The sequence below is a fragment of the Tachypleus tridentatus genome, chromosome 2, assembly GCF_004210375.1.
Source record: "Tachypleus tridentatus isolate NWPU-2018 chromosome 2, ASM421037v1, whole genome shotgun sequence".
Lineage (NCBI taxonomy): Eukaryota > Metazoa > Arthropoda > Merostomata > Xiphosura > Limulidae > Tachypleus > Tachypleus tridentatus.
Genome location: NC_134826.1, coordinates 101,166,012 through 101,182,866, shown reverse-complemented (window position 1 = coordinate 101,182,866; position 16,855 = coordinate 101,166,012). Strand labels below are relative to the sequence as shown.

The following is a 16,855-nucleotide window of genomic DNA, read 5'->3' as shown; positions in this document are numbered from 1 at the left end:
CGTCTATCCTATGGAATATGGACAAATACAGCATAAAACATAGCTAATAATACTATTTTAATAGTATATAAGTTTTAAATTCTTAAATTTATAACTTACAAAGCAATACTTTTTATAATTCTGAATTTCCCATAGTGTAAGAGTCCGCGGTAGATCAGCTGTAAGTGTTCGGACTTAAAATGCTAAAATCAGAGGTATGGACACGACAGATTTCACGTTGTGGGTTTGCAATAGGAAAGCCCCATTTTAGTGTGAGAATTTATTTCTCTATGCATCACTATATCTCTGATATTTTGAGCAGCACCCCTCCAAGAAGCACAAAATTTATCGTAAGTTACTCCTGATAATTTTGTCAAGCCAATATGCAATCCGGACTCCTCAGAAAAGATCTTATTAACGATATGCGATTTGTAGTATTTGATCGAAAGCTTTACAGGAAAATTTCAGACAGATATGCGCAAGCATATTATTTAAATATATTAAAATACTATGCATTATTCATTGATATAAAATGAACTTATAAAAAAATCTACTATAAAAATACACTAATTAACCTGAATGTCTTGAAAATGTTGGACCCATTGTCAGTAGTTGTCTTCGTAGTCTTCTTTTGAATGCCATATTTGATGTGAACGGTTTCTAGTTCCTCGGTGTGGTGGTCAGTAAGATAGTAACATGCAAGCGCTACATTCTCCCTCTTCAAGCTTTCTAGGGCAGTCCAATGCACAATCCCACTCAGATATGATCTGTAAACGTAAACAATACAAAACTAAACAGTGTATACAAAACGGTACACAGTTCGCAACCACTGTAAATGCTATGCTGAACCTTATGTCAAGAATTGTTCTATTATTAGATGTTTTAAGTTTTGGAAACATCAAATTTTATAATCCATAAAAGGAAGATTTTAACAACTTACCAGTTCTAGAAGCACTAGTAGTCAACTATGGTCGCAAGTCAATCTACTGTGCGGAGTTCCTCTTTCAGTTAATCTTTTTTACGGAGTGAATTTATCCTCAATTGCAAATGTTTGGGCTTTCCTATGGAAAACTGATTTATTTGACTAACGTATGAATAAAACTTTTCAAAGCTTGAAAGATAACATTTCCTCAAGAAGCAATTCAGTTATGACTGCATTTATTATACATTGATTAACCTTCATGCACCAGCAGAAATGAAGGCTCCAGACTCGGTTCTTCTGCTTATTTTTCTCCTTTTTTCTCTCACTAGATGATCCTTTCTCTGTTGCTTTAACTAACCATTTACTTGACTAATTTACTTCCGTTCCTCTCTTAATACACGATTCAAAATCCATCAGTTTAATGGAGTATCTCTAACTAACGTGCTTCTTTAGATTAAAAACGATTTCTTATTGGCACTGTAAATATTATTTTTGAACAAATACAACTTACACAAAACACTTTGGGTTTAATATCAAATTGCACTTTCACTTACAACATATTCAAAATAGTGTTTTATGTAAGGCCAAGGATGGCTACTTCTATGATCAAAGTCACTACTAAAATCTTTTGTAATAGTTATCGTTTTCTTATAGCAGAGCCACATCTACTGGGCCCACCGTGGGGAATCGAACCCCTAATTTTAGCGTTGTAAATCCGTAAACATACCGCTGTACTAGCGGGGGGCTTTTGCAATAGAAGCATCGTATTTTGTTTTTATCACATTCCATTTTATGACTAACTAATGTTAGTGACTAGGCAGCCTCGCGCTAAATGCTACTTTGAAAATAAAGAACGAAAATAAAGAGAATTGTACAAAGTATAATATAAAAATTATCACACTATTATATGTTATAATAAATATATAATATATAACAATAGTACATAACAAACGGGTCCGGCAAGGCCAAATAGTTAAGGCGCTCAAATCGTAATTTAAAGGTCGCGAGTTCGAATCCCCGTCGTATCAGACATTATCGCCCTTTCAGCCGTTGGAGCGTTATAATGTTTCAATCAATCCCACTATTCGTTGGTAAAAGAGTAGTCCAAGAATTGGCGGTAGGCGGTGATGATTAGTTTTACAGTGCCCTCGTGTAGATTTGCGCACAATTCAAAAACAAACATAACATATGTTATAAATAACAATTTTTCGTAATACATCATAATTTATATTTGTGTGGGAGTTGCTTATCTATTTATCCGACATGAAATATAAATTAACCGACTCACATGAATATCCTGTATTATCGGATTAAATCTATTAAACAATAAAAAATTCTGCTAGAATTTTCTAGCTCAGAAATTTAATAAAACTTTTAACAATACTTCTAAACCATTTTTTTACATAAAAATATATTAATAAACCTTTTAATTTAATATTAAAGTAAACTGAACATAAAAAGAAATATTAACTATAGCAATATTATAAACAAATACAAATACTTGTTTATAAAAATATTACGTAGGTATTACGTCACGTAAGCGATCGTTGGATATCGTATCAGCATAACGTCAGGTAGGATAACCGTTTCTAATTAAGTCCGAAACCTTATGTATTAAGTATACACACACACATATATATATAATTATATAAAATATACAAGTGATTATAATTTATTTATATTTTCTATTAAAAAGTAGCGAGTAGAGCTTTGCATAGACGAAAATAGAGCGACGTTGCCTGCAATCTCGCTTTGAATTTTCAAAGGTAATGTGATCAACTATTGACTCCTAGAAGCGAATTGGCGCTACTAAATGCGCACTATTTATAGCAGCGTTACGCACAACTCTGGCTATTGAACATAAAAATTAACCACGGATATCGAAACCCGGTCTCTAGCATTGTATATCCATAGAAATACCGTTGTGCCACTGATGGGGGGGGGGGCAGATTTAGAGGAAGAAAGAAAAACGTTGTCAATAATTTCTCCATCACAGTCTTAATACTCAACTCTAATTAACATGAGAATGAACTGTAGCCCTCCAGTGGCACAGCAGAATGCCTGCGGATTTACACCGCTAAAAACCGGGTTTAGAATGCCGTGGTGGGCAGAGCACCGATAGTCCACTGTATAGATTCGTCCTTAATTCTAAACAAACAAAATGAACTGTAATTATTTTATGTTTTCCAATAAAGTTCAAGAAGGAATTTAAACAAATATATCAGCAAACTATTTAGGTAAGATATGATTTTTTGTTATTATATCTTAAATATTTTGAAATGAAATAATAGATGAGTATTTAGTGAAGAAATATATATGTATACTGGAGAAACTATACCGATTTTAAGCTATTTAATGATCGTGAACTGTGTTTGGTTTGTTTGTTTTTAATTTTCTAAATAATATTCCATTGCAGAAGTATATATATATATATATATCACTGTTAGTGTGTGTGTATATATATATATATATGTATGTAAGAAGTTTTATTAGAATTTAATGTACCACAATGAGATTTTAATGTTCTTTGAAATGGCGTTGCGTAGGTGACTTGATACCATGAAACAGATCGCTTTACGATGCGAAATATTCAAAATATTCATACACTGAAATCATAGGTAAGCAAAATGTTGCGTCTTGCGAGAGATAAGAACTCTTGAGCTTGAAAGTCAATGGAAAAAGATGTCCAAGCAAGAGTACACAATATAATTAAAGGTGGTTTAAATTTTAAAAGTAGTAGAAGGCACTCGTATAGAATATTTTCCCAAAACATATCTGTTTAAAGTTACATACATCGACCAACTGTAGAATGAAACAGCTACTAGATACAGTGCCTATGGATTTATGTGAAATTGGATCTTCGAAAAGGCCGTTAAAAAACCGTCTTCGTTAAACACTAAATGTCTTGTGAAAATACCACATAGAGTAGTGGAGAAATTTTGAGATGATAGTCTTATGGCGAAGCGTTTTTTAATAATTTCTCTCAACTTCCGTGGTACCCTACAATATTATGTTCTTTTATACTTTTAGAAACTTTATCATATAAACGTATGAATGGTGATACATACATATTTATTGAAAATTGTTTACACTGTTGCTCAATTATTATTACAAGAAAACTGACAAAACAATTTATGGCTGTTTCGAAAATCAAAAACCTAAAAAACAAGTATGCATGGCAATGTTAACAAAATAAATAATTATTTAAAATAACGTTATAATACTATCTAATTACACTGAGTTTAATAACAAACAATCTTTATAACCTAAAGAGAACATGAAAAGGTCTGAAGCGACAGAAGAATAAGTAAAACGTGGCTAAACAACATTAATTAACGAGAAATGGAGATTTAACTAACTACCTGAACCTTATTCAGTATATAATACAAATTTTAACTAGTTAATTAATATTTCCATCATACTCAATATTGTGAATATAAGTAATCATGAAATAATATAATTATTTAGATAAACAACTGAATAACTTAATATTCACTCTAGTATAAAGAAACAACTTTCAATTCATGAAAATTACATCTTTTTAATACGAATATTTCGAGTTACGTCTTCGTCAATGTATTATAATGATGTTAAACGAAATATTGGCATTCAACAATAAAGTATTTTTAACCCGTAACCTATTTCTTTAGAAAAAAATTATATGTTAGTATATTGTTCAATACTTTGCTTCAATCAGGTTATCTTACATAATAAAGTCTAGAACTAATTTTTGTACCCTGAGGTGAAATGCTCCAACATTCAATCAGCACCTAAACGTTGTATTTCCCTCATATACTCCAAACCATGTATATTTTGTTTAAATAACGCAGTAGTTAAATAAATATCACGAAAACACACACGCAACACACCTATATATATATAAATATAACTTATAATAATACTGCTCCTTAAAATATTCACTTCTCAACTTTCCTCCATAAATTAGTGTCTAGAAAAAAATTACGAATGTTTAACCGAAACATACCACCACATAATCGACAAGAAGTCCCATCTCCTCCACACACTCCACAGGAGTCGACTAATAAAGGTTGATTAATTATTCTTCGTCCTGAACAGTCTTTATACTCTAGAGAGAACAGGAAAATGTCTGACGCGACAGAGGGATGAGGAATGCATGGCTGAAAAGATAAAAATACAAGAAACGTGGGTGAAATTTATAACTTAAGCAATTAGCGGATGATACATATGTAAGTTAATTCTCATTATGAGCTACAATTTAAATATAGTAAACAATAATGCAATATTTTCAATATCTACTCATGAAAGATAAATGTTTTTGACAGTTCTTGTTAAACGTTATCTATTTATATTTATTATCATGAGCTAAGTGGAAAGATAACACCCAACAGAATTAATGTTTAAAATTTTATTAAAAGTATACTGATACGGGAAAGACTTATTGGTTTAGTATGGATAATAAATGAAATACTTATAATTTCAGAAACATAACTTAATTCTAATAATACACATACAGTTGACAATATGACTTTATCGTCTTTCAGAACAAGTAAACAATATAAAAACTCACCCAATTGCTAGGAATTACAGAATCAGACATATCCCAAGCTGAGTAGATTAACAATGTATATTTCATTGCATCCAATTTGTTCCACCAAGACCAACTTGAATTGACACGAAATCTTATCTGATCAGTCGCAGAAAGGAGGATAAAATTGTTGATGTTTGTCATATTCAGCATAGTACAAAGTTTCTTTCCAGGAACCATTCGAATGTCATATCTTATGGTTTTAAATGCTTTCATAACAAAAAGAGGTTCCCATTGTCCATCTTTTCCGCTAATTTTAATTTCCCATTGACCTGCATAAAAAGTAAAACTAAATAAAGTTTCAAAGTTATTGTCAAAATTCTACAGTAAGAAGTAATTCAAAATATAATCTTAAATACCAAATGCGAAAGGAGAATATTGAGTATATATAGATGGGCATACGAATTCTGCTGAGGACAGTAACTGTAACGTGTATCGAGAATGTTAAATGTGCATCGTAAGGATTTGCATTGAATACATAACAGAAATATATACAAAAGGCCAAGAAAAGTAAATATTATGTGTACAGCAGTGACAGTTTTTTTTTTTTTTCAGTGGCAATTTAAACACTTCTGTAAATGGATATGTTATGCATTTTACAAGTAGAATGTGAAAAGTTGTTCTAAGAAATTGCAAAGACTTTTGGGAAATTTTGTGAGAAAAACTATTATTACAAGAAAGTAATTTTCTTGACTTCATTCCATGATACTATGTATATGATAGTAATAATGTGAAGATTATTTTGACAAGGTTTAGTGTTATTTTTACGATAATAAGGACGAGAAGAATCTAGAGTTTGACTCCCTCTTACAAATATAATGTGAGAAGAATGGCAATGGAAAAGAAAATTTCTGTATATAGCAATAATAATGTAAAGTCCAACAATGAATATATCTTTTCTTTTCAAATGTCAGTGTTTCTCATCTTGCATCGCATATTAGATGAACCACGCATTGGGAAGTTCTGTAATGTAACTTCCCAGATGGGTAAATTTTAGGCACTTGCCAATTACTACACCTCAACTGAATTACAAGAATAGATCCCTGACTTTCAAAATGTTTAGTTAGAGACTACGGAGAAAGCTAGAGGCAACATGATTCGATATGCAAGTTTTTACCGTAGGTTATGAAAAACGCTGTACAAGTGAGATGGTGTGATTGGTATTATTATATAAATATCAAAACTATTTTCAATATTTTTACCGTATTCATAACATATAATTTTACAGTACATTTCGTCCCCTGCTGATACAGCGACAAGTATAAGAATTTACAATGCTAAAATCAGGGGTCCGATTCCCCTCGGTGAACACAACAGATATCCCAATGTGGCTTTGCTATGAGAAAACACACAGACACAGTAAACTTCTCCATATCCAATTTTTCATAAGCATAAATACGACCTTCCGCAATGAAGTTATTCTTATGCTCATTGCTCTGTGAATAGTATAATATACGAACTTACACAGAATTATTCACATTTCCACTTTGTTATGCATTATGTATACTTATATGTACACAACATAAACTGTCGCAGCAACTCGTCATGAAGGTGTTATTTGAATTATATTAAAATATTTGGTTTACATAGCACACGCTATTACTTTAGAACCTAACACTTCGTATTACGTATTCTCCATATACATTTCACTGTTGACATATCTAGATTTCATTATTATACACAAAACCTATACCAAGTACATTAATTTATTTCATTTCTTATTGTCAAGTCTATAACATGCAACTTCCACATTAAAAATTTATATAATCTCATTGGCTTACTTAAAACAATACATCTTTAACACAATATATTTTTTCGACTATATGAAAAGAGGTTTATACATTTACAAAATAAGTATCCGATAATTAGCATACTTTTAGAATGTAGACATTTCTTCTTCTTAATAAATTCATTCATATCGCCCTGATAAATGAGACGCTTTTATTGATAAGGAGAGAACAACGTTTCGACCTTCCTAGGTCGTCTTCAGGTTAAGAATGATAGAGTTTGAATGTGACCGTTAATGGACACATTCCTTTACATTGGTTTAATTTTGGTTTTAGTTGCTGTATTAGTTAGGCTTCTCTGTTCAAAAACGTGTGAAAGTGGTTTTTTTTTGTGTTCTGTGAATCTAGTTTCCATTTTTCTGCTTGTTTCTCCAATATAGGAGTCGTGACAGTTGTTGCAATGTATATAAGTTTAAATTACGTTAGTGTTGTGTTTGTCAGTGTAGTTTTTACATAGTATGGACTTTAGTTTTGTACTTGGTTTATTGGAATGTTGTGTTTTGTTATTTTTTGTTAATGTCGAGAACGTATAATATGCAGCAGTAACAGTTTTGTAGTTTGTTGAATCTTGGGATTTATTGGTGTTTGTTTGTTGTTGGTCTAGGTGTGTGCATATATTTTTTCCACGGTTTTTTTTAGAAAATTTGTTGATGTTGATGAAATGTTGTTTTGTTTGGTTGATTTCATCGTTAATTTTATCGGGTGAGGATAGTTTCGTACAATATCTTACCCGTTTATACTCTCGTCCTCAAGACGTGTCCGTAAACGGTCACATTCAAACTTTATCTTTCTTAACCCGAAGATAACCCAGGAAGGTCGAAACGTTGTTCTCTCCTTATCAATAAAAACGCGTAAATCCTCATTTATCAGGACGGTGTGAATGAATTTATTAAGAATAAAATATGTCTACATTCTAAAAATATACTAATTATCGGATACTTATTTTGTAAATGTATAAACCTTTTTCCATATAGTCGAAAAAAATCTTCAAAAAAATCAGTATGCACAAGCTTTCTCTCTTATACTGGTCACACACACACACACACATATGCAGACTGGGGAACATTCTCATGCGTTTCGAATACATACTTATTAGAAAACAAAACTATTCACACTGATATTCTAGAAAAGAAAAGTAACTCTTATATTTCGGCAAAAAACATATAAATGTCACTTTGGTCATTTTAAATGCACTATTGTTAACATAAATATTTACCATGCAATATCTATACACTTCGTAATAATCCATTTAAAGCATACAATTAAGAATACTTTAAATATTATACATACATAAAAATATACTGTTCGAATCCCTGTGGTGGGCAGTGAACAGACAGGCAAGAAAAATAACTAATGTCTGATGTTAATCTGCTGAAGTTAAATTGTATGTAATATTTGAAATTTATAAAAGCCCCTGGTAGAACATCTGTAGCTTTCCGATTGATAAGCGTTAAACATAGTTATGACCTTCGATGTGTATGTTATACCAGGTATATCAAACCAAAAATATATAGTCACTCGACGCGTAACTTATGAGCGTTAAGATGAGGTTCTAGAAATTTCAGTTGGCCCAGCGATACGCTATTGTTGATTCTTACATTCGAGAATCTTCTACAAATTTAGGAAATAGGAGGAAATTTTGCAATACTTATTTAATAGTATAAGTTTAAGTTACATGCATTTCTAAATATACATTTAACTGAAACAAACATCGATATTAAAATAAATATATAGTAAATCCGTTACACCTTCCACAATATTTCGTGTTATTATTAATTGACGGCCATTGGCTGCAGACGTATCTTATCGGATCAAAATAGGAAGTGGGTGTAACTCAAAAATAGCTCCTCATATCAATTGTTGCTAGCTGCTGTCGTGTTAACTTCTACTGAGCTTATTCATTATTACAGTAGTGGCAGCCATTTTTTTGTAATTATATTCCTTCATAGAGAGTACTGACGCCGTCACTGAGATATATATATATATACATATCACATAAAAGACGTTCGCCATATATATATATATATATATATATATATCACATAAAAGACGTTCGCTATATATATATATATATAACATAAAAGACGTTCGCTATATATATATATATCACATAAAAGACGTTCGCTATATATATATATATATATATATATCACATAAAAGACGTTCGCGTGCCCTCATTCACACTGTGTGTATATTGTGTTATAGAGAATTAATGTTTTTCTTATAGCAAAGCCCCGTTAAGCTACCTGTTGCTTCTACCGAGAAGAATCGAATCCTTAGTCTTAGCGTTGTAAATCCGAAGACTTCTCACTGTCCCTTGTCTGGCATGGACAGGTGGTTAAGGCATTTGGCTTGTAATCTGAGGGTCGCGGGCTCAAATCCCCGTTACACCAAACTTGCTCACCCTTACAGCTGTAGGTACGTTATAATGACGGTCAATCCCACTATTCGTTGGTAAAAGAGTAGCCCAAAAGTTAACGGTAAGTGGTGATGACTAGCTGTCTTCCCTTTAGTCTTACACTGCTATATTATGGACGGCTAGAGCAGTAGCTTTGCGCGAAATTAAAAAAAAAAACCAAAAAATCCACTGTCCCACCCAGAGAAGGAAAATTTAATAAAAATTTTTGTTTGGTGTAAGGACGTGATCTTATTTATGAATGATAACGTTAAAGATAATAAATGCTTAATGACATTATTAAAAGCAGTAGAGGGTTTGTGAGATGTCATTAACATGTCTCTTGTTCACACGACTATTGTCGTACAAAGTTTGGATAAGATCAGCTCAGTGTCCAATGAGTAGTTAGATAAGGGGCAAACAGACAAACACTTATATTTTTGTGCTTTCTAGATATATATATATAAAGTGAGAAGGACTTAATAGTTTTCTCTGCTTAAGGTTTGTTTGTTTGTTTTTTGAATTTCACACAACCCGCGACCCTCAGATTACGAGTCTCACGCCTTAACACGCTTGGTCATGATGCTCTGCTTAAGCACAAGGCGCATTATATGAATTTAGTTAACATTCATTACGCCGATGATAATAAACGCTCGGTAACAGTAGTAATAGGGGTGGAGGTAGTCGTGAAACTTCATTAGCATGTCCCTTATTACGGACTATTATCCCAAAAATGTGTTTGAGATTAGGCCAGTGACTTTGTCTGTTTGTCCATTATACAACTACTCCTCAGATGTTTTTGCTTTCTGTATATATATATAAAGAGAGAGAGATAAAGCTAGATAGATAAGCAACTTCACCTTGTAACACATGCACTCTCCTATCATAGTATTAACATCAAACACAACGTTATGACAGATCGTACGCTCTTCCTTACGACGATACTTGGATAAAAATATGCACGTTCTTGGCATATCGTAGACTCTCACCTATCAAAATAATTATAACAAACTCACAGATCTTCGACGCATCCCACTCTCTCTACCATGTTATAATACTTACTTTAAACGCAGAGCTTCGTGACATATTGTATCCATTCACCTACAGTCATACTTGCGGCGAACATACAACTTCATGTCACATTGTACACACTTATCTCTCACAATAATTACATCAAAAACATTTTTATAAGCTAAGTAACGACTCACCTACTGCAATGCTACTGGAGAGATATATTATTATGGCATATCATTCACATTCATCTACCTCAATACTTATACCTTCTACAATAATTACAACAAACATATACATTTTCAAGGGATATCGTACGTATTCATTTGCTGCAACACGTACATCACCTGATGCCATATTGTACTCAGTCATCTGAAACAATACTTTTATCAAACATACAAGTTCAAGCCATCCCGAATCCACTGACTGACATAACTTGAAACTACATGAAGCATTTAAATTATGATTTTTCGTATCCACTTGTCTACTACAACATTTACATTAAACATACACTTTGATGTTATATCATAACAATTCATCAACCACAATAGATATATTATGTAATTTTATATATCATACCCACTCACGTAACTCAATCCCTAAATCACACATACTTCTTTATACCATCTCGTACTCACTCACGTAACACTATACTTACGTCAAACATAGAATCCTGTGATATAAGACACTAATTAACTATCAAAATATTAAAATGAAACATACACTTTTATGTCATACCGTATCCATCATCTACCTCGCTACTTACATCTAATATTCAATATTTCGTATGCCATATCTGGTCACCTACCTCAGTACTTACATCAAACATACACCCTCACGTTATTTTGTACCCACTTAAGTGTCATAATTCTGATATCAAATCCACATCTTCATAACATATGCCCCCACCCAGAGGTAAAGCGATATGTCTGTGGACTTTCAAAGCTAGAACCCGAGTTTCGATAACCATAGCGTGCAGAGCACAACAGTTCATTGTGTTGCTTTGTGACAACTTCAAACAACCATTCAATCATAATGTGTGATACCCACTCGCCAACCACAATAGTTAAATCAAGTATACACTTTCATAGCGAAACGTACCCGCTTATCTACCACTTTAATACATGAAACATACGCATTTATAACATATTCTACCAACTCACCTATCATGATATTTACATCAAACATTTTAATATATCGTTTACGTACACTCTTCTACCATCATACGTATAGCAATCATATTCCTTCATGTAATATCTCACCTACCACAGTAGATATAACCAATATATAACCACTATACATATAACAAACATAAATTTTGAAGTAAAAGTCTTTTTAATCTTACAGAAACTTTTTTTTTCAAAACTACTTTTCCTTCACACATTAAGATATTTTCTAACAAAATTACACATACTTGATTTTTTTTGGTAAAAATATTTTCTCCATCAGTATATATATATATATATTATTATTATAGTTGTGTTCACAATTCCACACTTTTGCTCTGATTATACAATATACAATATCTACGACAGACATATCTCCAACTGAGTTTGTACTTCAATAATACAAACAACTTCAGGTAATCATTAATATAGTGTACACATATCTTTAACATTACGAACACTTTAAATTTACACTATTCTATATAGGTTTCTGTATATACATATATTAACGGTCACATAACATCTACTCTTTCTCAAAATAGAAGCTTTAAAGATGAAACAATAAGTTAAGCAGAAAAACCATAAAAATAGCAACTTTTCAATGAAATTTTACCTAAATGACTTGACTGGGCATAGAACACAATCATTCCTAAAGACTTTCGACTTGAATATTCATATATTGGATCTGTATATTCAGCAACTGGTCGCCCGTTGTCCGTTTGATTCACAGTCAAACTTGGAAGTTTATCGAAATTAGGGTATTTTCGCGCAAACGGAGCGTAGTTCACTTTTTTCTGCTAAAGATAAAATGTTCTCTCAGCAACTACACTTTTAAGGACAACATACACGTTATGTTAATCAAAAGAACTAAAAGGAGAAAGTAGCTCAACTCTCATCTGCTTTAAACTAGAATACGGTTACTTCAAGGAATGGAACAATGACATTAATTGAAAGAGGTACCTACAGTAGCGGAAGGTTTGTTTTGAATTTCGCGCACTGTGGCTTTGCTACAAAAAATACGCACGCACACTTAACGAAAGATTGACCTACATGTGTGAAGTTAACAAAAACAATATGCATTTTAGTATAATAAATTGTTTATTTCTTCTTTAAATGAAATAGAAAGAACCTGTCGTAATAAAATGAAGAAGACTTACCATGAAATGCAAGTAAGAAATGTCAACAACTATAGAAGATCCAAATGGGTCGTTTGTTTTCAAAATCACTGGAATTAGAAACTCTCCAGCGTATCCAGGCATTGGTTTAAAGCGTAACAGTGTGTCAAAATAAAAACCTTGATTTTCTTCAGGCTTTAATGTTTCCCAAACTGAGCTGTATGAAATATAGAATTTAATTAAGGAGCGGAAATAATCTGAGATATGCACTATATTTCTCGGTTGAATTAGTTATAAATATAATCATAGTTATGCGATAGCTAAATAGTTATAATAGTTTTTTTCAGTAATATCGGTATATTCTTTTTTTTTTAAATCTGTTTAACATTTACTTTTGGTATACATACATGTGTCAACTTAAATATGTTGTACAAAATAACAGAGGACATTGAACTTGTTTTTAAGAAATATAATTTTATTTTATTAAAAGTAACATTTAAGTTTCATAATTTGTTAGTGAATAATTTAGTAATTCTGGTAGATGTAAATTTCATTATTAAGTGGTTTAGAAATCGTATTTCATTTTACGTTTTGTTATAATTTTGATTGATGGCATAAACAAACACGTCAAACTGAGAACTAGTAACGTAGCTTTAGCATGCTTATTCTTTACATAATTTTGCAACATATGTTTTATGTCAGGATGAGCAAGTCCTTTAGGTAGCAGCAAAAGCCATTAAATAAAATAAATGGTATTTGCTGAATTTAGCGTGTATTTTACTTTTCTCTCTCTAACTTAGCTAATTACATTGCATTTATTAAATCAATTAAAAACAAAACTTCTGTGAAACATCCGCTCAGTGCTTTATTGCCAGAGGCAATCAGATTTATTTATTTTTATGCAAAGTAGGAAAAGAAAGTAGGTGATAGATCTGTTTTGTTTGTATTATATTTTAAATAATTTATAAAATCTCTTTAACTCACTATAATAAATCCATCCCCTCATATTTACTCACAAAAAGAAATCGGACAATGGGCAACTGGCAAATCTGTCAGTAGTTGCGGAAGATCTTAAACTAACTTCAGTGGTCCAGAAAGCTTGTTCATGTTGTTAGCAATAAGTATTAAGGTTGCCGCAATTTTCAAAAATTTTCAACCACATAACTAAATAATGTAATATATTTCAGTAATTGTTTTGTTTGTTTGTTTCTGAATTTCGCGTAAAGCTACACGAGAGCTATGAGCGCTAGCTGTTCCTAATTTAGCAGTGTAAGACTAAAGGGAAGACAGCTGGTCATCACATCCACCGCCAACTCTTGGGCTACTTTTTTTACCAACGAATAATGGTACTGACCATCACATTATAAAGTCCCACTGTTGAAAGGGCGAGCATGTTTGGTGTGACGGGGATTCAAACCCGCGACCCTCAGATTACAAGTTGAGCTTCTTAACCTTCTGCTCGTGCCAGGCGTATATTTCAGTTATTTTGTATTAATTATGCTTATATAGTGTTTTAGTTTTCATATTTAAACAGGTTTTATATTTCAGAGGTAATATATATATTAGTAAAATGTAAATACCAACTATATGGTTTTGTATTTTGATATTATTATACTGCAACCAACATATGTTTGCTCTTCCGTATATAACAGTGTTGCATAAGGCCTCTAATTCTGTGCAAGGATTCAATAATTTTTCTTTTTTTTATGGATTTAAACTTTGGTTTTGTATGGTATTATTTTTTCAAACTGTTATCTAGTATTTTTAATAAGAGTTTTTGATATATTATATACTGTACTGATTTTAGGAAAAGGTTTGCGATATGTAGGATATTTCATTATAGTTAATGTGATATTTAAGACTGTTTTCTGCCTTATAGCAATAATTTAAATTTTCTTTTTCAGTAATAGTTATTGATTCCAGCTAACCTCACAACTGTAATGAATGTTACTTTTAGCTTAAGTTTGTTTTTGTGTGATATTGTTTAAATTTGTGTTATTTTTCTAATTTTTTAAAGTTTATGTTACTGCATTAGCCCGTCGTAATCACTGATCTTATTAAATTCACATTATGCTACTTCATTCTATTATTCTGTTCTATCAGTTTTTTTAATAGGTAATCTGTATCTATCTTTTATTGTTTTATTTATGTTAAGTGCTTATTGTTTTCCTATGATTAATTTTTGTTGGAGTTGGGTTTGCAATTTATTAAACCATGAATTATATTCTAACGTTGGTGTATAAAATTTAACTTATTTTATCTTACGAGTATATTGTACTGTTGCATATATTGTAACTGTTAAAAAATAATTTGTGTCGTAAACTGTAATTTCAGTTAATTCGTATTGTTAGTCCAGTTTGATAGACTTTTGTCCTTTAAGATGTTCAGATTGCAAGATAATAATGTATTGTTGTTAGGTCTAGTTGTTGTTTTGATGGTTGCTTTATCTTCCCTATGGTGATGCAATTTTATAGAGGTAAGTGTAGATATGTATTGCTTGTTCTGTCATACTTCTTTTTGCTGTTTCACATTAGTTATGAGATCAAGTGTTCAGTGAGAATCATGAGATTTTCATCACGAATTGAAGTTTGTGTGAAAATGTCAGACTCGTATCTTCATATTTCGATTGGAAATTATATTTTAAACTTAATTCAGATGGATAAAGATATTGAGAATTGCGATACTAGTCAAACAAATATGAAAACAAGTGTAATTTTTCAGTTCCTCTTACAGACAGATTATTTATAGCAGACGGTTTGAATCTCATTGATATCCATCCTTGAACAAATGTCACATTGCGTTGTGGTTAAATGTAATTTCCAAGTTAAATGAAAACAAATGGTACATCTATGTATTTGTAGGTTGGCGTTATAATGTTTTCAGTTAGCTTCTTGTGGTATTTAATCAGTAAAGTCACGTTGTCCTTTTGCTTGATATCATTTTCAATTTGTAAGCCTCTTACGCTCTCACTTACGTCGTCGTCCATTATTTTTGTTTGTCTTATTGCAACTTCAATTTTCATCAGCTTATATTGATTTCATCATTATCCACAAGATATGCTATATTTATTGTTTCTCTCAATCTGTGTATAACAATGACTCTGTCAGTGTTGTAGATTTCAATGTCATTTCTTTATTTCATCATATATGCTCTATCCTTCGTATCACGAGTTATCCAAGGAGCATAGCTATCTATTAGGCAATTATTCTTAATTAAGAATACTACAGAATAACTGTTGTTTACCAATTAATTCAGGATATCTAAAACACTATGTTTGAAAGAAAATCAATGATTGGACTTCTCTTATGTGTATACATTTGTATATTTATTGGCAGTACCGCTGAATGTTTCCAGTAGATAATGTGTGTGAGCTGAAAGTTCATAGTTAATAAAAGTAGACAAAAAATAAAAACAAAATCAGCAGTTTTGAAAGATGAACTTACTTTATCAAAAAAGTATTTGAAGAAGTCACAAGTGTATTTGTATGGAAAATAAGTAATATATTTGTAGATTTTTACGTTGAGTAATAGAATGGATATCTAAAATACTTTATAATAATTACTCTTATTCCATATTTCATTTATGTTCAGTGTTAAAATAGCAAAGGAATATTAATGAGATCAATGAACAAAGGCAAGTATCAAAGTTAGAATTCAAACATTATCTCACTGGAATCCTTAAAAAAAGAGTGTTTTATGTACACTAACTTCTGGTCAGTGAGATTAACAGAAAGAAAACATTGGAAGCTTAAGTTTTTGTTGTGTTTTTTTTAGTTTCAGAGGATACTGTAGATTTTTTAAACAGTTTGCTATGCAAATAAAATTAGTATATTTGGTAATTTTAGTATTTTTGACACCTACAAGACTATTTCATGTAGATTATGAAAATATTTAAATATTTGAATTTTAAAATT

At 31.4% G+C, this 16,855-nt stretch overlaps 1 protein-coding gene across 1 annotated transcript in view; it reads right to left on the bottom strand.

Moving 5' to 3' along the window:
• The window catches only part of LOC143244700 (uncharacterized), a 170,376-nt gene that overhangs the window by 152,520 nt on the left and 1,001 nt on the right, over positions 1 to 16,855 (bottom strand). Inside the window, exons 2-5 of the mRNA XM_076489818.1 lie at positions 12,985 to 13,159; positions 12,441 to 12,624; positions 5,451 to 5,740; positions 4,887 to 5,040 (exon numbers count right to left, since the gene is read on the bottom strand). Coding sequence (XP_076345933.1) covers positions 4,887 to 5,040; positions 5,451 to 5,740; positions 12,441 to 12,624; positions 12,985 to 13,159 — 803 coding nt within the window. The remainder of the gene's footprint in view (positions 1 to 4,886; positions 5,041 to 5,450; positions 5,741 to 12,440; positions 12,625 to 12,984; positions 13,160 to 16,855) is intronic.